The 24,431-nt window shown below is 46.3% G+C and overlaps 1 protein-coding gene across 22 annotated transcripts in view; it reads right to left on the reverse strand.

Annotated features, from left to right (window-relative positions):
• The window catches only part of LOC148837180 (disks large homolog 1), a 174,601-nt gene that overhangs the window by 48,073 nt on the left and 102,097 nt on the right, over nucleotides 1-24,431 (reverse strand). For 9 of the 22 annotated variants that reach the window (XM_088915110.1, XM_088915109.1, XM_088915106.1 and 6 more), the window contains 5 exons: nucleotides 10,809-10,862; nucleotides 2,903-2,953; nucleotides 1,458-1,582; nucleotides 920-1,089; nucleotides 83-219 (listed from right to left, as the gene is read on the reverse strand). In XM_088915110.1, the coding sequence (XP_088771236.1) occupies nucleotides 83-219; nucleotides 920-1,089; nucleotides 1,458-1,582; nucleotides 2,903-2,953; nucleotides 10,809-10,862 (537 nt within the window). Of the gene's footprint in view, nucleotides 1-82; nucleotides 220-919; nucleotides 1,090-1,457; nucleotides 1,583-2,902; nucleotides 2,954-10,808; nucleotides 10,863-11,369; nucleotides 11,476-22,695; nucleotides 22,727-24,421; nucleotides 24,426-24,431 lie in introns of all 22 variants that reach the window. The other 13 variants (XM_088915107.1, XM_088915103.1, XM_088915102.1 and 10 more) reach the window with 3 other exon arrangements.

Raw genomic sequence — 24,431 nt, forward strand, 5'->3', positions numbered from 1 at the left:
GAACACGGTGATATTTGCAAGGGAGATTCAGGTGCTTTCAGGAGAGATGACAAAGCGGGACTGAAAAAACACGTTTTCTTACAGCCAGAAGTTTGTCTCCTATCTGTAGCTTCCCATCTTTATGAGCTGTGCCGCCTTCGATGATTTTGGTGACGTAGATGCTGTTGTCCCCTGGAATGTGCTGGTTCCCAACACCTCCAGCTATGCTGAAGCCCAGACCTGGAAGGAGATAAAACAGCTTTTCAGCCTCCTCGCCTCCTTGTTCTGCAGGTTAAACTCAAATACAAAATGAGTCCTGTAAGGACAAATCAATCTGTAGAGTGATGAAGATTCACTGCTTAATTATGATTCTCGCAGTCTTTTTCCATAATTAGAGAAGACCCAGTTAAGAGCAGAGCATTTAACACTGCTCCAATTACACTAATAGCGAGAAAGGCCAACTCGCAGCAAGCTGGGAATTGCGGCCGTCATCAAGAGACCCCCCCATAACAGGCTGAGAAACCGCACGGTGTCAGAGCAGCAAAAAAATAAAGAAATTACAGATGACAAATGTGCTCCCTGACGTGTGCCTCCTGCCACACAACCACCACCAGGCACCAGCATCTATTCCGGGCCTTAGTTTCCAAATAAAAAAGCCCCCGGTGCGCTAGAACAAAAAAACTGCCTCATTCGCGACCTCTTCTGGGTTTCCGGCACGCGGCCGACCCTCCACTTTACTGGGGCGCTTAACGATGGAAAATACGAGTTGTCCTGGACAGAAGAAGATGTGGGCCACCACTCTTCGCTGAGAAATGTGCTTATGCACGTGTGTGGCCTGCAGAAAAGTCTGAAGTGTTAGGAGATGCGCACAGGATTTCCCACAGGAGGGGAAGAGAAAGCACAGGTTGAGCCTGAACAGCTTGTTCTCTTACTCCCTTACCTTTAGGCCCTTTAACAAGCTTGATTTCCACGATTTTTTCCGTGACAGGTTTTCGCCGGCGGACGTACAGCCGGACGATCGACCCGGCTTCTTTCAGGGCTTCCACTGCTTTGCTGTGGGTGACATCTCGGACGTCGACGTCATTGACTCTCAAGATGCAGTCGTTGACCCTGTGGGGGAAGAGGCGGCACCGGTCACCCGCGGCAGGACACTGCCCCAGGACCGAAGGGCCAGAAGCAGGCGCTTCTCTGCTCCTGTCAGGAGGTGCAACTCCCAGAACGATATAGGCATGAGGTGGGACACTGCTAGTCCCACAAACGTGAGGGTCAGGTGGAGGGAAAGTTTAAAATTGCTTAGTACTTTTAAAAAGCAAACCCCGGCTCAGCCTCTGGCGCTGAGCTTCTTCCTCTCCGGAGTTCTACAGGTCGGCATGGCATGCCCGCCGCCCATCTCGCCCTCCGACCCCCCCTTCCTTCTCGCCCCCCACCCCCTCCAGCCAGACAGCGGCCCCGCACAGAGGGCAAGGACGGACACTCACCGCAACCTGCCGTCCTGAGCAGCTGCGCCTCCTGCGATGATTTTTGTGATGAAGATACTGGGATCGTCTCCAATGTGGGGATTATCTGTACCACCTGCGATACTGAAACCAAGGCCTGAATTCCCCTTTAAACAAACACAAGAAGACAGGCAGGACCTCAGGGGGCACATATGCTGAAGGGGGCCTTTGTCATTCCATGCACACAAAACAAACAGGAATAAGTGATCAATACGAGGCCTGAAAAGCATGTGTTCAGATAATACACTGCGTGGAGGACAGCTGGGTAGAAGTTGTAAGGAGGCGGACAGATGGATGGAGACAGAGAGAGGGGCAGGCTGGCAGAACCTGCAGCTGGAACACTGTAAGCAAACTCAATTTAATTACAGGACCAGTGGCGCACATGCCTACTACACTTTGGGAATAAAGTTAATTAACTCTGATGAGGATCCACAAAATGTCTAGGTTATTCCAGCATGTCGTCACCAAATTGACTCTGTTGTTTTATGTGTTGTCATGGCAATATGTACACTACCTGCTGACAGCATTGCACGATCAAAATGAAAACAAATGACTATTTACAGAAATGAAACATGATGCTGCACGTCTAGGATGTGCTGGGATGTCTTCAGATTAAGAAGGAAACTGATCACAGAGGCAATAGCTTACTGCTACAGGGATACAACACAGGTACGTCCTTAGTCCCACATAAAATGTGTCAGTTATATATGTAAAAGATTTTTTTGGGTGGGGTGTAATAAATGTGGGAGATTATTTAAAATAGTTTAGGATGGCTTGCTGCTACCCCTCCTCTCTGTTCCGTACATTACAACATTTATCAAAGGCTTTAATATTCCTCCTAACGCTAGTCAGCAAGTATTCAGCTAGAGGTGAAGAGCTGTTTTGGGCACAAATTCAAGGACTTTGTCAATTTTTAAAGAAAGGCCTTTCTGTGGAATTGAACTGTACACAGTGAGAGGTTGACCACATGTCACTTGAAATCCTTTGCAGCTATAGTCTTAGACACAGGATAACGCCCTGCAGTTGCATGATCCTACATAAGGCCTCTGCAAAGACGAGGCTTACATTGGCACGGATGTTACAAATGAAAAAGAACAGACAATGGAATAAAGGAGACCTGCTAATAGATTAGAAAATTCTTTGATCATGTTTCCATATGCAGGTTCTTAATTCTAGATGAAGGAAGCTGGGAGCTGAGCAGCAGAAAGAAGAAATGGCTTTCCATTACTGTGCACCGGTCAGACAATCTGTTGACTAACAGAGACAGGACACATGTGTGGCACAGCCAGAAGGGACACTGGATAGAAATTTCATCAACAGATGGGTACTGTGATACCCAGGTGTAGACCACCCAATGTACTGTTGTAGGAAAAAAACGCTATCCTACAGCTAGCATCTGCATTCATAGGGAAGACCAAAACACTTACCCGTTCAAGCGTGATTTCCTCATATTCATAGTCCGCCTCTGTTCCATTCACCTGGTCAATAAGAAGGAAAATAATAATAAATAACAGCTTAATTAACTGAACTGTTAATGCAATTTTCCCACCTGCCCAGGGTGTCCAGCTTTGCGGACTGCTGCGCTAACACAGACAGCGCTCTGAAGGGCAGAAGGAAAGGTGCTGCATTAACGCCCTCACACCAGGATCTTGGCCAGAGGTGTGGTGTCAGACTGACAACACGGTGTCAGCAGTGTAACACAACCGCGGGCTTGAGAGCCGCAGGACAGCCACACCACAAGAGCCTATTAACAACACTCAGAAGAAGCCGTGTGCCGTTTCTGTGGACCTTTCTAAGCCATCAATCAGTTCGCTATTCTTCCCTTAGAAAATGGAATTAAAGATCAAATGGAAACAATTTCTGATGTTTTAATTAACACTGTTCACAGTAACATTACCAAAGAAAAAAAGAGTGAGGCATTTGAGCACTGCACTCTGTCCCAGCAGACTAACAGGACCAGAGCCCATCTCAGGCAGGTCTCTCCCACTCTCTCCCAACAGGACCAGAGCCCATCTCAGACAGGTCTCTCCCACTCTCTCCCAACAGGACCAGAGCCCATCTCAGACAGGTCTCTCCCACTCTCTCCCAACAGGACCAGAGCCCATCTCAGACAGGTCTCTCCCACTCTCTCCCAACAGGACCAGAGCCCATCTCAGACAGGTCTCTCCCACTCTCTCCCAACAGGACCAGAGCCCATCTCAGACAGGTCTCTCCCACTCTCTCCCAACAGGACCAGAGCCCATCTCAGACAGGTCTCTCCCACTCTCTCCCAACAGGACCAGAGCCCATCTCAGACAGGTCTCTCCCACTCTCTCCCAACAGGACCAGAGCCCAAATCATGGAGGTTCATTCCATTCTCACCCAGTATGAAGGTCTGATGCTGACTAGAGCAAGATGCTGCCGAGTTCAGCATAGTAGCCTGCCAGCCTCAGTACCTTCCTCAGTCATATAAAAACAGGAAGAAAAGAGAAACTGATTGGCTAATGGCAGACAACAACAAATGCTGTTGAGTCCCCGATAAAAAAAAACAACAATCAGATCCTCTGTCCTCTGCATCTGGTCTGGTTTTGATTGCTTCTGTCCACCAGCCACAGATCAACAAGATTCATAACCAAAACCACAGGGAACTGTAATGTCACCCGAGGTAACAGTAATATGATCAGCAAACTGCCTTTGTGTTTCTAAACCACAAACCTTAATTGAAAGGCAATGCACTTGCATCGTGCCAAACTATAGCTCTCTCTAATCAAGCAACTTCGTCACATCGCTTGTTCAACCACAACGAGGGGCACAGGATCATCACCCTAAACAGGGATAGAAGACTCAGTTGGAGGCAGAGGCTGATACAAGCAGCAAAAATTCATCTGCCATTCAGTTTAAAAAATGGTGCCAAAACGACAGAGAAAATAGATTTAAATGCCAAATTACTGATTTTGAACTGCATTCCTGGGTGATGTGCCCTGTTACTGATGGCGCAGTTCACCTTGTCCACAGAGTCCGGGGCGGCAGTCGCCCCCTCTCTTCGGAACGAGCAGCAGGATCACAGGGAGAAAAAAGGCTGCCACTGAAGCTGTAATCAATTCAACAGCCCAAAGGAAGGACTAGCGGAAGCGCACAGCTTGAGCAGCAAAGCGCACGTCCCGCACAACACTACAAAAGCAGAAGCGTCGCGTTGAACCGCGGGGCGAAGACGAGGGGCCCGTAGGCGTCAGCTGCACACACTTCCCCGGGAAGTGAAGGCCGACGGTCGCTGGCACCCAGCCGTGTCACAAGCCCAACACGGGCACTGCCACGGGCCAGTCAGCGTTACTCCGATAACGAGAGGCGCACACAGCATCACTGAAAACGGATACACACGCCAGAACGGGAGGAGAGAAACTGTAATGTGTTGCCAATAATGGCTGAAGGCAAGACAAGTTGGGGCTTCTGCTGTAGCAGATGAAGCACAGAGGAAGACTAGGTTCCGAACAAACGGAGGGCTAATACTGGGGGAGCAGTATTAGCCGGCTCTCAGGAGCTAAGCAGGGCTGGGACTGCGCAGCACTGGGATCGGAGTCCTCCGAGGCAAACTGGGTTACTGCAAGTGGTGTTGCTGGAACAGTAGGTGGTTCTTCCCCTGTTCCTGAATTCCCAGTCCAATGACCCAGTTTAGGGACCACTGAGACTCTACTGCAGGAGGTACTGTACTTCAGATGAGAGTTCAAACCAAGGTCATGGCTGCCTGGTCACTAAGATCCCAGGGTACTGTGCACAAGAGTAGGGGAGCTACCCTGGTCTCCTGACAGAAGCAGACTTTGGATGTGCACAATCTGATAAAACCAAATTTAATTTTCTCACTTTTCCACCTGATCTAGGATGGCTGCTGGTGCAGAATTGCTGCCTTGTATAAAAATTAACTTCCACAAGGTATGCATGCATCTACAACATTTTTTTAATGACTTGTGGTGGCACTATCTGTAAGATCTCATAGGAAAATACTGCACACTGGACTATAGTCACATGAGACAAAAGGGTCTGGGTTGTTATTGTTCGCAAAAAACTATTAAGTTTATGTTTTTATATAATGATTGGTCATTCCTTCCATAAATACATTGACAGCAATTTATTACATGTGTGCTTTTTTTAATTGCAGAAAGTAAAAAGGAAAAATGTTGACAATCATTTACGTGACGATTAATATCGAGACATTGGAGAACACCTCAGACCTCTGTCACTGAATTAAGGCTGGATGGATGGGGAGTAGGGGGGGATATGATCTGTTTTTTGCTTGGTTTCAACCTAATGCTGAACCTTAGCTAGAGGCCCCTTAATAATTTATAACATTATGGAGGAACTGGTTTATATTACCATGCTTATGAGATCTTTTTTACAAAATTGGATTAAAAAAATTCAATTAAGCCAATTAATCCCTTAAGAAAACCTTTAGCATCATATCGCCACTTTGCTAATTAGGAGGTTTCCAGAGGACATCAGTGGGAAAGGAGAACAGTGCAGCTCTGATACCCGCGGCTGTGGAGGGTTCTGAAGCACAGACCCCTCTTCCTCCCTACACAGCTGCCCAGGAAAGACATAGTGCCTAATGACAGTGTAATTGATAATTAGGCGTTCTTTCTGAGGCTTGGAGACCAAACGCGGAGTGCACTGGGAAGGAGTCAGCTGGGGTTTGATGCATAAAAGTAAAAGAAAAGCTGTTTTTTTTTAATTTTGTTCCAGTATAGGCCTCCCCGATAGCTGAAACAGGCTTAGCCAGTTTTGAACACCTGTACTAAATGTCCCTTCATAAAATGAAAGCTGGCCTAACACGATGCGATGTAAAACAAACATCTACATGGAAAAGAGAACTGCTCACATTAATACAAGGAATCTTAAAATATTTTTCAATTTAGAGATATAACAGCTTCTGTTATGTCTGTAGATTAAAATACTCCTCCTAAAGTACATGACCTTTTCCAAATATAAGCTGATCCTTATATTTTAATGAGAGAGATGAACTGAGGCACACAAAGGTGGTGATCTACCAATTCTATCACACGATTACCGCCGCTTCCCTGTCACAGTGAGAGTCATTCACAAACAGCAGCACAGAGGGATTCTGCTGCAGAGCTGTAATAATATGATAGCAGGTCAGCATGACTAATACGGACCCCGTCTCAAAGCCATGAGAAAACGACACCAAGGACACCACACCTGTACAAACGGGAACGGAATATATGCGTCATAAAACACAAGATCAATTGAGGTCATCCGGAAAAGCATGTGAAAAAATATTTCGGGAAAGCTACAAAAAAAATGGAGGTGGGAATAAAATGTAAAAAAAAGGCACACTCCTCTCCTGAGCTCTGCCTGTGATGCTGAGCGCTGGTCTCTGGGCTCTGCAGAGCAAGCAGCTCGTCTACCAGCTACTGTATGTGCAGCAGCAGATGTCCAGTGGCATTTCCAGCTCTGCCATAAGCTTCAGCCTCCCTCTGCACAAGGACTTGCTAAATTAGTGGCACTTTAAGAGAGATTTGGCCTCCGGAATCAAACACAGCACGTGCTTTTTGAAATGACACTTTCGCCTGTATTGTGATCCACTATTATTATTCACAGGTAGTTGGGGGTTAGGGTGACACTCCCAAGGGGCTGGAGCTCACTCGCCAGCTCTTCACTGTGCGAACCCTACAGAGCTGAACACCCCAAGACATCTCCTGCCTGCATTCTTCTCCAGCTGTGATACCCCGACGTCTTTCAACACACGGCTGGAGGAGAACTCAGGCAGGGAAGGTTTTGGGGTGTTCCATCCCTACAGAGCTGAACAGGCAAGAACAGCCCCCTCCTGCCTGTAACCTCGAACTGGCAGCAGACTGGGGCACCCCTGCCGGTCCTCTCACCAATAGCTCACAAAGGGTGAACACCGAGCCATTTGCAGGACTGGGACGAGAAGGGCAGGGTCGTCCCAGTCCTGTGAGCCGTCAGGGTCGTCAGTGTGAGCCGTGCGCCCCCATAACCCACCAGTCAAGCTCGCAATGCTCTGTGAGCAAAACGCCGCCTCAGTGTCGCATCACCAAGCATGCTGGGAAGGAAGGGTGCAGAACGAGGAGGTGGCAAGGGGGAAGATTGTCTGACAAACTGGAGGCAGTGGGGGTAACTGCCCAGGATCCTCAAAACACAGCATCCAAACCCAGGGGGAGGAGTGTAATTTTTATATATTATGCCAGGAAGTAACAATGAGCACAAGAAGATAAAAGGGAGCCTTGAAAAATGGGGTGACTAGTCCCGGCACAAGAGCCTGGAACCCCGAGATAGATACAAAGTCAGCTTCGTCCCTGAGCCTGCAGGCCTGAGCCGTCCAGCAGAGAAACTTAACAGCGGCCTTATCCAGGCTTGAGGTCTGGGCAAACATCTCCTCACAGGAGGACCAGGAAGGTTCACAAAGACTCAAGACCAAGATCAATCCATGCAAGAACCACATTCTTTGAAGAGCCCAAAGTTAGTGTCAATCCCTTAGGAAAATTCCCGATGAAAAACCACAATTCCCAGGAAGGTGCAGTCTGCCCCTTGGCTTGGCAATACGAGCGCCAAACTTGAAACCAGCTTAGAAAACCTGCCAGCTGGTAAACATGAACATCTCAGAACTCTCGCAGCCTGGCCAGTTTTCTTTGTCCTACAGTTCCTATTTAATTCCTATGTGTGTACACAAACAGTACACACCAGTCTATACAGAGGACAGATTCAATTTCAGAGGCCCCACTAAACAGCCACTGGTATGACAGCACGTAATCATCGCCCTTTTCAAAAGAACAGGTCAATGCCAGGAAGAAGGATGCTACACACCGGAAAGCTTGACAGCTATCACATTCCTCAGGGGATTCATGCATTCTTCGCATATAATGATAATGAAAGCGTTGCATTACAAGATTGGTTTAGGAAATTATAAGTTTGCTCAGGATTTGTAAGCAGTACCAGAGTCTACATATTCCTTACATATTACATCATGATAGGGAGCAAACGTCACAGATAACTTCTGATAAATTTAGAGGCAGCAACAGTTATATTTTTTCCCCGTGCCACAATTAATGTAAAATGTTTTGATGCAGCAATTTTGAATGGAGGATTAGATTTTCTTTTGAATTCTGCCAAAAGATCATAGGTACGGCCTCTCCCTCAGGATTTCAGTGTCAACCAGTGCGACCACAAGTGCAAGAATACCACCCAGTTAAGCAGAGTGAAAAAAGGAAACTCCAGCTAAACAGAACAACCAAGGACATCATTCTGCTTTGGTGGCTGCTCCTCTTGTTTTCCTTGCATTTTAGATCAGCAGATTAATCCCCCAGACAAAGACAAATCAAGCTGACAGCAGTTAATGTCTTCCATGTTATAGTTTCAATCCAGATTGGGCAGCTGTTCCAACTGCTTTCTAAATTAAATTAAGGCCTATAAATGGCTTTCAATTTCGTATCAAAAACAACAACAAAAACCCCTCAGAGCTAGCACAATGAGGTATATTGGAAGAATGTGATTACTAAACGGTGGTAAGCAGGTGTCAATATGCTCTGCACAGAGGAAACAGAAAGGATTAACCTGTTGTTTCCTTCTGAAGTGCCACAGGCTGTGAGCTCAAGCTTTGAAACCCAGAGTGATCTGTGGCAGGTACAGATATTTATGTTACTGTCTACGAGGTAGTGGTTCCACAGCAGAAACCTGACTGTCTCTTGACAGTGCATGTTCTTCTGACATTGAACGGCAGAAGTGGGCTCCATGGGGAATCTGGCTTAAAAAGGGATATGAAGGATTATGAAGACGCTGCTGAGCCATTAAAAAAAATACGGAAATCCTTAAAGAAAAATGTCCTGCAAAACAAACGGATAATCGGTTGTGTACTGTTGACCCTGCCTGAACATGTAAAAACCATGAAGAACAATTTAACAACCTCACAGCTGAGACAAAGGGGACTGGAGGAGCAGGAATATGTAAGGAGCATCCTAAGGCCAAACCCTCAGGCAGGACAGAAAACAGCGGGGAGTACACAGGCCACCTGTACCAGCAGTACAGCCCTCTCAGAAATCTTTCAGTGGAGCACACCTGTGTGTGTCAGAGACCCTTTAGGCTTTTTCCTTACTTGATTTTTTATTTTTGCAACACATCTGAAGGAATTCCTTCACAGAGACATTGATGCTGTACCCACAAACGTAACAAAACGTTTAGACATACCTTTCCATACTACAAAAGAGTTACTTGTACTAACCTAGGTCAAACAATTCGGGCCCTCAAAATTATCAAGCCTTCGCATCAGTGTGGACGCTAATTAAACTGGAATTTGTAACCGCAGCAACAATTCTACAATTTGTCCTGATGGCTTTCAGGCGTAAACCAGCAGAACAACCAGACTGTCATTGTGTACTAATGACCCAAACAACCCTAATATTTCAGATGACTCAAAGCTTGACAAAAGCCCAGGAGTACATTAGCAAACATGGACGCTGAAAGATGTTATCTGACGTGCAGCCACTGCCATCTGCATCTGTTCCCCACTCCTGCAGCACGTCCATCACACATCAGCAATCAATGGCTCTAAGTAATTACAGCAGAGAACTTAAGTCATGCTAACTTCTTATTACAATGCTTGTTTTTTTAAGGATCACTGGACATTGGCAAATTACACACTCAAGTAAATAAGCACTTCATAAAGAGTGGAGGGAACAGCTCTGTGCTCTCAACTGAGGCTGTGCTGCGCTCTGAAGAGGGAGACCAGGTGGCCTCTCTGAACGTCCTCCAGCACCAAGGACAGCTCACACAGCCTCCTCAGGACCCTGCAGTCTTGGATACCCCTGGGCAAAGCTCACTGCTTCGCAAGGCTGTTTAAAAAGTGCGTTTGCAAAAGAGCAAGCCATGTTCTGGCCACAAGAATGTTCCACTTTATTCTTATTATTGCGATACGCATGCTGACGCAGCTACCCACCTGAACTACAGTTAATCGTTTCTTCTCCTTTTAATGTCATGATTCACGCAAAACACACAAGCAGAGTGGTCTAGAAAAACAAACCCACCCACTCTTTCTAAACAGGGGCACTCGTCTCCATGACATGAGATAGCTCTTGGAGCACAGGGAGCACATAGCGCACAGGGGGTCTGTCGGGTATTTAACACCACAACTTAAACAAAGGCTAGCAGGGTTACAGCTCCAAATCCCAACGACAGGCCTATGACCGTTGGGATTTTAAAAATCCAAATGTATCCCCCTTCAAAGAAGCCAATTGCAACGAATTACAGGGGTATTCTGAAATGCGAGATAAAACAAAATGCGAGTTAAGAAAATGTTTACCAAATAAAAGACAAGTGAAAAAGTAAACTTACGTATGGAGGAGTGTCCAGACTGTCTGTATTCACCACTACAGGTGGAGGATTTGCCTTGAAGAAAAGGAGAAAGAGTCCCAGTTATTCTCTAAATAAGTGCATTCATAGCACACAACATGAAAGCGCAACACGAATGCAAGATGTATCAAAATGTTCCTGCATACAGAAACATTTCTAATCTGCAAAAACAAAAATAAATCCATTAAAATATAATACTGCACTTTGGTGAGAATAACTGTTAACAATACGAAAGAAAACCACATTAAGAACAACTGAAATTTTGTACATACATGGCGTACCATACTGCAAAAAATGCAATGCTGAAGCATGAATGCGTTTAATTCTCCAAGCAAATAATATCTAGTTTCTCCTGGGCTGTTTTGCCTCTTCCGTTTGTATTAATCTCCTAGTTCCTCAGTGCGTGTCGATTTCATTCAACAGAGGCTCGAGCACAAAAACAGGGATTTTTCAGGAACCTCTGTATCCGAGTAACAGCTCCACACAAGCGCCCAGTGAAATGGAAAATAAACCAGCAAAAAAAGACAACAACAAAAAAAAAACCTGTGACGCGGGTGGAGAGATGACAGTGGTCTCGGCAGGGACTGGAGAGAGAGGGATCACCGGGATTACCGGAGCGCAGGGAGGGACAGCATCTGTCTGCTGAACAATGGCACGGGGGTCAGAGGTCAAGACGCACAGACGCAGAAAATCAAGAACACATCAACAGGCACAGCACAAAAAAAACACAACACAAAAAACAGGGACTGCAAATGGTGGTGGTTCTGCTGCACTGTAGTGTGTAGCCAAACACACAATTCTGAAAGCACACAACTGCAATGGAGCGGGCTGCCAGACAGCAGCCTGTGCACATCTTGATTTACACGATTCATCTGTCTGAGCATCAGCGAGAGCGCCGAGGCAAACCTGTCCTGAAGTGCAAAGCACAACTCAGGACTGGGACTGTCTTGCATCGGGAATTCATGTGGTTCTGTCTGAGTCATGCAGATGAGACGCCTTTTCACATTAACAGGATGCAGAAAAAAAACAAACATTTAAATCTTTGTATCCCCATCTAAAAGTCCAAGTCCACAAGCTGCTTTCCTGCTGTGATCTTCTAATTAAATTCAACTGAATTGCCACCCAGTGAATTAGTTTACTAATGTTTCCTTACAGAGAAGGTCTGTCTTTTTTAACTGCCCCAAATTCTTCACTGTTCTACAGACTTGAAGCAAATTTGAAAGTCCAACAGATTTTTCTAACAGCTTTATTATAGAGTCACTGTTCTCAGCAGACAGGTAATACGTGTCTAAAAAAATAATAAATAAAAAAAATACCTTTTTCCTGCGACTGCCATGCAGTTCTCTCCCAGAATGAGCTAATGGTAAGTTGCCCAGTACTTGGGACAATTAATTAATTAATTTCTTATGAATGTTAGGTGTCTGATGTTGTTGCCTGTTGCAAGTTAACAGGTTCCAAAGATCACAATTTTAGGATACTTTACTAGAAATTCTTTGCAAAAATAGCTGGACTTTTACATCAGCCTTTATTTTCCATTTCATACCCATTACAAACACCCTCCCTTTTTTGTCATAATGGCCCAGCCTTCCCAAAACTAGGGTTTCTGCACACTGTCAACATACTGTATCTTGTAAGACTTTGAACTACAGGCAGTTGTGCCCTTCTGAACAGTCTTCACAATGTAGGCAATGAGGTTGAGACATGTGGAAAGGACTTCATTGACAATTAGTTGTCCTGATGAAAAACACTGAGAAGAAAATAAATCCGTTATTGGCAATAATAAATGCTTAACTGCTCCCAATTAAGTACAGATCTTGGGCAGGAACCTGGGGAAGAAATGACAGAGGAAAAAGAAAATAAAAGGTTTAGGTTACATAACAGATAGCAAAGAGCACCACACCACTATATGTAAGTTTAACTGCATCACGAGAGGCACAAGGCGATAAGCTCTGTATATTTTGCCAGTGGCACTGCCCCGAGGTAGAGGTTTGGTGCTCAAGAGGTCTGAAGTGTGTGGAACTTCTCAGTCAGTGACCAGGAGTTCTCCCGCAGTGCAGTGTGTGAAGTGCTACACTTCAGATGGAACCTTGAAGATTATAACCACTATGCACCTCTTCAGTGGAGAGGAGAAAAATGACACCTGTTACGAAAAAAAAGTGGAAGCATGAAAAACACCGCAGGAGCTCTCATCCCTAGTAAACCGAGGAAGAAGCAGATGGCTCGGGTCTTCAGGGCACGCAAGTCTGCACGACACTAAAGGCACAGCAGCAAAGGTTTAAAATGGTTCAAAAACAAGGGAAAAGGCAGCCTTGATTTTAAAATACTTTTGATTCGTTGAGAAGGCACCATGTGTGCCCATTCTAAAGAGGCACAGCAAATAACCTGATTTTTCAGTTTACTCCGAGTTCAAAAATATTGACTAGACAAGAGCTGCCGCATTGATTTTCCTGTTATTAGTCTGTCAAGTAATTCTCATTCCCCTCCCAAGTGTAAAGAAATTCTGCTTTCTCCAGTACAAAAACAGCTCTGCATTTCACAGGGACCAACAAGTATACAGTACCCTGAATTCATGGCATCTGTGCCAAGGTGAGACAGTTTCACTTATTCTTTGCATAAAACGTTGATCAATCAGCACTCAAGCACCTGCACCCTTCAGTCTCTCAGCTCCAGGACATAAAACCGCCTCCATCACCGTTACCCTGATTCCTTCTCATGGGAATACCGAGTTTCCCGGCGTATCCAGTCCCCCCACACGCCTCCTCATGCTCTCTGTTCTGGTGGAGGTTCTCTCCACTGTCTGTTTCTCGGAGCCTGAAAGCAGGTCTGCCCTCTTTGTTCTGCTGGGGAAAAAAAGCTCTTGGAGAGATGAGGCTGGGCAAAAGAGATCTTGTAAATACTGAAGACCACTCATTAGAATTCAGGTTTGAGCTGTTGCACGTGAGAACCATTTCTTCTTCAGAGGATGTAGCGGGAGAGGTTAACCAGAAATCCAAACTGAACATTTGACAATGGTTACAAATAAGGAGCAGGGAATGCGAGCCATCTCGACCTTATGACTCCGTATCAGGGATGCTTTCCTCATATTTGTACATACTACACAACTCTGGAAGCTTCCCAGCTCAAATGTGGAGCTCCTCTTCTGCTGCGTAACTTTAAGGTATCCTAGTGTAGTTTCGTACAGTACATACATAATGGGCCATGAGAATACATCCGCCACTTTTCAAAGTCCACAAAATTCCTAGTCACAGACACTTGGGGATTGAAACCACCTGTACCACAGGCTAGTTTACTGGGCAACATGCATCCCACTGCACGCTGTAATAATCTCTCGAAGAGCAGGTGCCAGTGTCCCTCTTCAAGACCTTCCAAAATCCCAGAGCTGGGGCACTTCTATGAAGACACTATAATCCAGAAACGCGCTGCCTAGCCATCACAAAGAAACTTTTTACCTCAACTTCCAATGCTTACACTGTTGTAGTAAATGCACAAACTGCCAGCATGATCGTCTGTGTGAAGTGCTGCTCATCATTCAAAGGCAGGTCTGCAGACACGGGTGGGCGTTTGTGTGCTCCATTCCCTGCTTGACGTTTCATTGACTTGTCAGCATTGTGTAAATTATGATCATGTGCTCCAGGGCTAAATGCACACGAGGTATTTTGAGGAGCTAGTCGGAGGTTGACCTGGGAGTGGATGCGTTTCCTGAAATGTGTAAGTGTCCTCTCATCTCATCAATGAGTCTGCTCATGTTTCCAAGCACATTTTTAGCCTTATGCAACGTGTTACAGCCCCCAATTCAAGGCAGGAATGTTACAGCTAACATCAGACAAATCTGTTAATGTTTCGATCTCTTTCCGCTCGGCAATCGCCCTGTGGTTTCACGGCTCCTTCAGCCGACAGAGAGCACGGAGCTGCGCCTGCTCTTCCCCTGCCGCGCTGGGAAACAGCTCCATGCCAGAGAGCCACAAAACCAACCATAAACCCCAGTAAAGCTCAGCATAGCTCCTGCTGCAAAACAACAACAACAACAACAACAACACGCGTTTATTCTTCTATTCCAGCTTTGAAAGAAGCTCCAAAACAATGACCAGTTACTGAGACCAAGAACTCGGGACAATCGGTGCTCACGATCATGGTATCACATCCTTTCCTACATACTTCCCACCAGCAGCTGCACAGCAAATCAGGCTTTTAATTTCTCATCTTCTCCAGAAAAGATGGAACGGACCAGTTGCTGAGACTCAAGCACACTGCGTGTGCAGACGGAGTGCAGTTCGCATGCAGCTCAGGTGCCGGCCCGCACACGCGGGGCTCTGCTCTGTATTTCACACACATTGATCAGGTCCCATTACGCAGCCATGCTGCACTTGGGCACCGTCAACCTGTCTGCCTGCACAGTGCTGCCTTGCAGAAAGGCAGAGAGAAGAGTTTTTAGTTAAGTGCTCAAACAAAAAAGGCAAGAGGCAAGATCAAAGAAATTAAGTCGAGCTGCTGCACTTAAACCCCACGAGATATTTTTGTAGAATCAAAGAATTCCCAGCCTCATGCCTCCACTTTAAAAAGCCTTTTAAAAAACCAAAGCCTGCGAAGGCATGGAGGGGACCACAGAGTGGGGACACTAAAATTAGCACTAATCAATACAAATGACTACAGGCCTTCTCACGCATTCAGTTTACACTTTCAACTATTACTGAAGTAGAAAGAACAGAAATAAAAGGCAAAACAACCGCAGCACAGATACCTGAGGATTTTTACCTTAGAATCAATACTATAACAAAAAAGACTGCTTTCCCGTCTGACACTGATTTTATGATTTGCATCCCTCCATACTCGCAGGAAAATGGCAAGTATGTTGAACACCTTAATAAAATATTAACTTCACACAGAAGACTATTTATTTGCAGGAACAGACAGGTGCTTTATCTGCAGAATTAACATAGAAGGAAATGCTCAGAGTTTCTGCACAGACACTTCTGAGCTCCAGAACAGCCATTCAGACATGCCGTATCCTAAAACGGCCAATCAGCACTGATTTGTTCATTCCCATCCTAATCAGCAAGCTCTTAAATTTAAGCTAATCAAAACAACACATCTTGTCTCCCACGTCTCCAAAACCAGAGCCACCTCTTCCTTTTTGTCTGTTCAGAGGTTAACGATGGCACTTCAAATTCTTCTTTAAGTTTCTATCACGGAGGTACAGTTACAAAATTCACTGCCCAGTTCTAGGATTCTCCCTTTCAAAAACCCTGCATTGATTTAAAATTCCTTCTTAACCCAACATTCTTTCTTTCGCTTAAAAAAAAAACAAAACAGCAAAACGAAACACAACCACAACATCCCCACTGACTAAACTCGGCATGCAGACTGCTTCTACAGAACGGCGCAGGAGGTCTGTCGTTGTCTCAGTGCCAGGTTGCCACACACGTTGGGAGGGTTCCTGCAGCCAACACCACATACCTTCTCAAAAGACAGAGCGCTCCAGGAGCCGTCTGACCACCAGCTGCTAGTTGCTTTAACTTTGGCTGTGCTTTTGGTGGGGCTCTTTTTGACACTGTCGCGCAGGTTAGTGAACTTCCCGCGGGATTTGGAGGAGGCCGGCAGGGTGCAGGAGCTGTAGTGCCTGAGCGCGCTCAGGGAGGGATGGTGGCTCTGCTGCTGCTTCTGCAGAGCGTGCGTCTGAGGATACGGCAGCCGGGGAGGCAGCCCGGGGTGCCCACACAGCTGAGCCGTGCCCCCCACGCCTTCGCAGCCCTCTGGAGCCCCACAGCAGTCACGGCTGTGGTAGTAAGTGGTCATTTCACAGGCGCTGGGGGGGGAGGGGAAAAAAGCCGGAGGCGTCTGAAATTCCCAGGCAGGAGCCGACAGCAGGAGGAAAACCCACAAATTTGATTTCTGTGCTGTTATACCTCTGGAATTGAGCTGCTCTGCTTTTGTAGCGTGCCGGTAAGCAAAAGAACAGAGAGGAACTAAATCCGCTACAGCCCTCTCTCTCTCTCTCTGCTGTTTGCACGCGCTCTCTCTCTCTCTCAACCCCCCCAGCTCTCTTGCCAATTAATGAGCTCCAATGGGCACTGCACATGACAGCACACAGTCTCTTTCAGGCATGAATAATCAATGCACTGAGCTGATTCCAATATGGGCTGCCAACATTATCATTGGGATTCGCACATTAGGATTGTTTGTGCGTTTGGAAGGAGGGGGAGGGCAACGTATCTATATTCCTGGACTTGCAGAGAAATTTTTACCACAAATTGAGATCTTCTGCAAGTTTAAACGGGAAGGAGACTGAACCTCCACCAGCTGTCTACAGTGTGGTCCGCCATCAGGAATCCTTCCCCCAGCCTGGGGTCTCACGCCTGTCAGTCGCATTGCTACAATGTACGTGGGAGGGCGCTCATTTGCACCGTGTGCTCCTCAAGTCAATACTGTTTCATTTGCAGCAGTCTGGCATCTACAAAGGTGGACAGCAGCACATTGATTTTGCTGAGTGCTGAAGCCCTCTGGCCCAGTGTCACAGCAACAAGGCAAGTCTTAGCTCAACGCTGCCTTGTTCAAGTGTTAAGATGCTGAGCGTTCATGATAATAGCCTTAACACATTCATTTTTGTATTGTGCATAGTGTGCATTTTTTAATGAGAAAGGGTAAATGCAAGAGGTAAGTACTTTTGTTGCTCAAAAATCAGTGCATCAAAGAAGCCAAAATTGGGGAGTGCAATGTCCAGCATCAGCTGCCAAACATTCAACTCCATAGCACCGCAGGACATTGAAAGGTTACTCAGAAACACAGTAAAACAGAAATCCTTTTAGTTATACCAATAAAATAATCTTCTTTCAAAGGGTAAATATTATCATGCAGGCACGAGGGAGAACCGACTTAATACTTTTATGATGGGGATTTAATTAGCCTGCTGGGATCTGGCCCCATTAAAAATGCATGGGCAGAGATTTGTGTGTTTTTGTATTTGAACTAAACTGAGATGATCCTCTTGATGCGGGACTCACGCCTCTTGGATGCAATTAAAAATATTTTAAGATCGATGTTCAGAACAGCTCTCTCTCCTTCCTGCTGGGCTCCCGGGCTTCTCTTTCGCATGTTTCGATTTCAGGTTGGAGACCTGACAGCTTTTCTGCGTTCTGAAACACGGGGCGCGGAGCTCAGCGTTCTGGAAGGGCGAGTTGCTCAAGCACGTGTCCGGAGCTCCAGGGTTGGTACATTTCAGCCACCTGCATCATACGAACTGCGCCTGGAGCTGCATCACAGCTGCACCGTCTCTACTTCAAGCCTAGACTTCCAGGAGAAAACCCAGGACAAATTCCAGGACAAACCCGTCAGCAGTACTTGAGTAAACAGTAACTAAGTGTAATTATAATAACAAATATAATAGTTTAATATGCATATTGGTCCAATCCAATGTAATTTGTCCTGTCTCTTCTATTCTGGACCTTTCTGGGCCTATGGGATCTCCTTGTAGTCAAGCAGCAAAATCAGATTATTGACTTACACGGACATCGGCCAACCAGCGTTCTCGGTTTTAACCCGTCTGCTCACCGACATACTTCCCATCTCACGCCATGTCACTGAATGACCAGGGGATATAGAAAATGTCTTTTTTTAAAAAAAAAATGACTCTTAACACTTTAAAATTGAAGATTTTGTATTGTACTACATAAGCAGTAGTCCTACTTTCAGCCGGTCCTGTGCCTTTTGTGTCCAGAAATCAAATAACGCCGCACACCTCAGCACTACCGTCATGTTTACACGAAGCCAGACGCCATGGAGAATAAGCTTGTACACATTTTAGTCTCAAACCATTGAATGGAAAAGGCGGAGCAGAACAACAGCATTTAAAAACACATTTTCTAGATGGCTGAGTGAAGCTCCAAGGAATCTGCTCCGGAATTCTCTTCGGTAGAACAGTATTTCAGAAATGGTCTAAGGAAAGCACAGAAAAAAAATACTACACAGATAGTGCTGCCAAGTTCTTGGAATCTCAACCAAAGCCAAGGCCACAATGCTACAACCCGCACATAATGCACCTCAATCCAAACTCATTTCAAAGTAAGGAGGGTCCACAGGGAAACACGCTTCCATTCCTTTACCTAAGAACCAGAACGAACTGTCAGCAACTTAATACATATTAAATATGCATCGCTAACAAGAAAAGCTATAAAATATTTATCTGACCCTTTATATTTCTGTACAAAATGCTGCATTCCTTTGACAAAGAAGGACATATACTGCCTTTATTAAAGGAATCCTTCTTAATATCATTAGTAATGCCATCTCTGGCACAACACCAGTGTACACAAATATTTGCAAAAGATGATCACAGCAAAAAAACATAATACGCTGCAAATGTGTGCAAGTAATTAAGCTTTCTTGGCTAAGCTGCAACAAGGGAAAACAAAGCCTTTTGCCAATAGTGCAGAAATAAAATCAATTAACATTCTGTGGTAATGCTGCACATCTTTGAAATGCAAAGAAATGAAGCATAACCAACCATCCAAGATGATCCTGCAGTACGTACTCTCCGACACGAATAAACGTACGAACGGCGCTCTCGGCACTTTCCCTAGAAAACGCAAACCTTTGAAATACAATCGCAAGGCTTTCACAATTAATTAACATCAAATCATTCCGTAACACCCCACTGTGGAGCTCCGGCACCGAGTGTGTTAAGGGGGGGGACGCCTAAGGCGTGTGCGGTGAGAGTGACCCCCCCCCCCCCCCCCCGGCTGCCCAGCACGTATGTGACACGCGGTCGCAAGCAACGCGGGCCGTCCCGTTTCTCCATGGGTCCGCAATCCTGTGAAATTAATTTACGAGTCCGTAACCTGATTAGATGTATTATTGTAAGGTATTAAAAGGCTATGGGAGGTTCCAGGCTTGCTTACATGATGGGAGCTACAGTCTGAGTCTACTGGGTTCCACCACAATCAGAACAAACTGCCTGTTTTGGAGTGATCAAAAAGAGAAATCCCCTGCCGAAGAAAGTGTGTTTTTTGCGTGTGAATATAACGTGTAGAAATGGGTACCGTGTACTGGAGTGCACTAATTATTGGCTATTTTGGAGATAAATCATCAGGTGTAATTGCCGTCTTGTGGAAGCAGGTCAGCTGTTTGAGAAAGGGTCTACGTGTTCAGAATGCGATTTTCTGTTAGGCCCTTTTTGCCTGCTTATTCTTATTTGTGAAGGACATACATCTTGTGGCTTCTGCACCTCTGAAGAAAAATAAATCCTATGAACCTTTCTGCTGCCCTGCTGGATATGGCTCCCACTGGCTTAATGGTTCTACACAGGACCCTGTGTGGAGGGTTCAGGACCACAGGATCACAGCACAACAATGCTGTGCTGGAGAAGTCAGTCACTTCACATTCAAGAACATAAGAATGGTTCCCTACAGGAGGAGACCTCTCAGCTCTTGCAGCCTGTTCCCTAGGAAGATTCAGGCTTGGAACTGGTGTACCAAGTTCATGCACCACAACGACGGCCACCGAAATAGGTTGAGTGAACAAGGAGGGTGACTCGAGACTATTTCCGGCAGATTTTACACTCTACTAAGACTGAATCTCGGTTGTTAATTAACATACTGTGTAAAATCTCCAGTCATCAATCCTACCACCACAGCTGTTTCTAAATGCCTACAAACCCCGCCACGCTGCTTATACAGCACTGCCACCGTGCCAGCACAACTCCCCTTGTACTGCACAGAGCAATCAATCTAATTACTCAGCCCCTTCAGAGGAATTTCTCAAAGGAAACGAGCAACAACAGCACCAGTCTGCCCCCTGGTTGCTCTGCCCAGTCTGGCTTGCAGAAACATGTGTGGTGGAGTAAGCAAAGCAAGGTAATGGGAAAGTACAAACGCGCAGAGCTGGGAGAGCACCTAGTGCAGCAGGCTTTCTGGGTCACCCTTAGACCTCCTGTTTTGACGGTGTCCACCACTGCAGAACCAGCTCACCTAAGAAATCTCTTTTGGAGACCAGTCGGAACGGAAATACCGGCATTAGCTGCTAACACAATAAAAAACTACGGTGAGCAGTAACAGAAAACGCTTCCACCTAGTGCAGCTGCCAGGGCAACTCCAGCTGCCGCCCCCTGCGCTGCGCGAACTGCTCGTGATCTCAGTCTCTCGGATGGAAACTAAAGCCGTCACTGCCATCTACAGGCTGTCAATGGGCTGCGCCTCCTCCTGTCCACATCGCACAGACAAGCTGGTTTAGAGGATGCCTTCTGATTCTATTAAAAGCTGTCAGTGTCTCCTGTGCTTTCACTGTCACAGGAACCTGCCCCACACCAGTAATCTCACCTCAAAACAGTATAATGAAAATTGTATTTTGAGTTCATTGTCTTCTTCTGTGAATCAAGAGCTTTCAGTTATTACGCAAAATAAACTCCTCAAAACCTGGGCCCTGGGTAGTGGGGAAGAAACCTAACAGTTACTCACTATTTTTATCAAAACTAGCAGGCACCAACGCAAGTTTCTTTTTTTTAAATGCATGTTTGTGTACGTATAGTATTTTAATTTAGGACTTTCCCAATCTTGCAAGAGCTCCTGTAGCATGCCAGGACCCTGCAGTACTGAGACCCGAGAGACCTCCTTAGACGGCATCTGTGCAGACGTACGGGTGACATTTGGTTTGCCTATAGTACAGCCCAGGGGAGGAAACCACACGAGGGAGAGAGTCTTTCAGGCGTTCTTAGCAGAAGACTATCTTCATGGCTGCAGACATCCCCCAAGGACTGTGTAACAGGTCACAGTACAGCGATTAATTTTCCACTTCTGGGTCAATTTCCTGCTTTGGTTTTGCGTTTCACTACTCTTCACACTGAAGCAAGCGCTGTGTTGGTAAATGGCTCTGGATGGTTTTCAGACTCGGGAGAAAAGGACAGTTTGCAGATTTGCGCCGTCACTGCGTCAGCTGGCAAAAGACGGAGCAAAACTGAACACTTAAAATTCTCAGCAAAAAGACATCCCTATTACTGTAGCTGTTTTTTTTTTAATGTCTGTCCAGGTTTTGGAAAAGCCGACCACTTGACAGTCTAGAATCTTAAATATCCACAAACTTTTCAATGTGGTGAAAAGGGACTGTACCTGCAGTGAACACACTCTGGGTGCAGCTTCTTGCAGACTGAGGTGCTCCACACTCTGAAGGGGCATTCTGGGAGCAGCAGACCTGAAGAAGACTCTACAGCCAAAACACCGCAACTTTTCAGCACGGAATTAACCTTTACTTGTAACTTTGCAGCCGACACACGCTGACGCAGCTCCCCAACAGAACATAAGTGCAATTAGTATGAAGCGTTTGCTTATGTATATGTGCTTGTACATCAGCCCCCAAGGACAGAGCCGAGTGCAGCGATGTGTACTTAAGAAAGCCCCTGAAACAGAGGAGTGCCTCACGTGCTCCGCTCAGCCATTACCAACATGCATTAATTTGGCTTTTTTCAGCAGAGGCTGACGTCCAGAGAAACAGTAAATCCCACAGATAGGAAAAAAAGGCTACAGCATCACGTGACCAAATTATCTCAGTTGACTATCTCCACGGCAATGCTATGGCAACCACTGAAGCAGCATTAGGAGATTCTTCTCCATGACAACCCAGGGCCGTGGTACAGGAGCCGACGGTCTCAAGGCAACGAGACAGTGTAAAACATTAAAAGCTTCAGCTGGCAGAACAAGGCATCAGACAGCTCTAAAATCCAAGAGCTCCTATTTCTTGTGCTAAAGAAATGATAAACTGTTAGTATCAGCTATGAAGCCATTCAACAGTATTTTTATTTTAAATATTTATGACATGGTAATTCACTTTCAGAAAAGGTTCTGGGGGCCTCCCGAGTCCCGGACTGGTGAGGCCGCTCTCCCACGCGCAGGCTGAGCTCTGTGGCCATGGATTCGAGCCTGGGCAAACAAGCAGGAGGAGGAGTCTGCTTATACAGTCTGCGGTCAGGGGATCAGTGCTGTGAGTCCAGACGTGACAAATGGGACCCAGGGAAGCTGCTGGTCAGGTGCTCCTTCGCTCACAGGCCAGAAGCTGGTGACTGGATCAGACTGCTCCACACCTCTCGAAGGGCTGTGCGGCAGCTGTAGCCTCATCTTCACTGCGCGAGCTCGGCTCCAGGAGGGACAAGCACTCAACACACCCCTTCCTCCCCTTGCTGTGCTGATGGCCCCTGACAGCTTAATCAAGACAAGTTAACCCCGCTTCAAAATGCCCACCAAATGAAATGGCTTTGTCTCAGGTCTCGGGGAGTGAGACACACAGTGCATCTAGCAAAGAGAGACAGGAAGTTACACCAATCAGTCAGCAGGCAGAAACGACCTGTAGAGTCACCGTTTCAGCTCCACACTCAATCGGCCGTTTGAACACTGTAGCTGGGGAACATGTTCAACAGCAAAACATCACCCCGCCAGAGATCAAGAACAGCGCTAGTGCACAACGACTTATAGGGGGCTTGCCACACAAAGACAATGAAGAAAGCAAGGTCAATTGAAGAAGACAAAACCTTGACAGGCTGCGTCTCTGGACTGTCATTCACATAAAAGAGCCAGTAAAATGAGCACACCACATTAAGTCAATCACCCGGCTTGTCACTCCCTTGTCAGGGCGCCTGTCGAATCCAGTTAACAGGCCACTGACATCCGATCGTCTCAGCTGACTGCTACTACTGGAAGAAGAGATCTTAACACAGAGGTGGTTAACTTTCCTCTCTCTTACTTTCCTCGGGTTGCTAAGAGGACAACTGGAGCCAGGTATCTTTCAACAGATCCGCAGTACAGGGGGATCTGAGGAGCTCCACCTGCAGGCATCTGACCACTCACAGGGAAACTTCAGACTGTGCCACTGCCTCGTCTCCCAGTGAAGAAGAAATAATACAAGGAAGCCTCTTCTATAGCTACAGGGCAGCGGAGCAACGACGGGCACTTAGTTGCATGGAGGACAGACTCGAGGCTCTGGAGCTGAACCCGGGTTCGGCCTGCGCTGGAATCTGCATCACGTACAAAACCTGCTAAGGAAACTGAAGGGACACCTCCTCAGTCTCTGTCGGGGCTCATTTTGCCAGCTCCTAAATTGTGACGCAGATCTTGGGTACATAGCCGCAGAGCCGAGCGAGTGTGCAGTGCTTCCACTCAGCTTGCCTGCATCCAGTGTGTTCCACTTCCCAGAGCCCAGAGAACCTGCTCGTGTGAGCACAGCTCCCGAGACACAGCTCAGTCCTTCGGGTAAATGCCACAAAGCAACACCTGGACAGTGTGACCCGTCTCTGTTCTCAGGGCCAAGCGGCAGACTCCTAACCAACGTGTGGACCAAGACAGCTGTCACGCGTGTCCCATACATTATTAAAAGGTGTAATAGAAGGGAGATTGTGCTCAGGCTGCCCCCAATTTCGTATGCACAGCTTTGCATTTTGCATACTGTAGCTGGTTACTGGCACACAATTCAATAGTCGCCATGGTGAAGCTATTCAGCCAGAACAAATACTGTCAGACCGTTAGCCCCAATATCAGCTGCTCAATGCGATTAAGGATCTTCTTTATTGTCTTAATTTGATTGTATAACTTATTTTATTCAGGGCACTGACAAAGTCAATCCACTGGGCTTCTT

The sequence above is a fragment of the Atractosteus spatula genome, chromosome 4 (genome assembly GCF_055471065.1).
Source record: "Atractosteus spatula isolate fAtrSpa1 chromosome 4, fAtrSpa1.hap1, whole genome shotgun sequence".
Lineage (NCBI taxonomy): Eukaryota > Metazoa > Chordata > Actinopteri > Semionotiformes > Lepisosteidae > Atractosteus > Atractosteus spatula.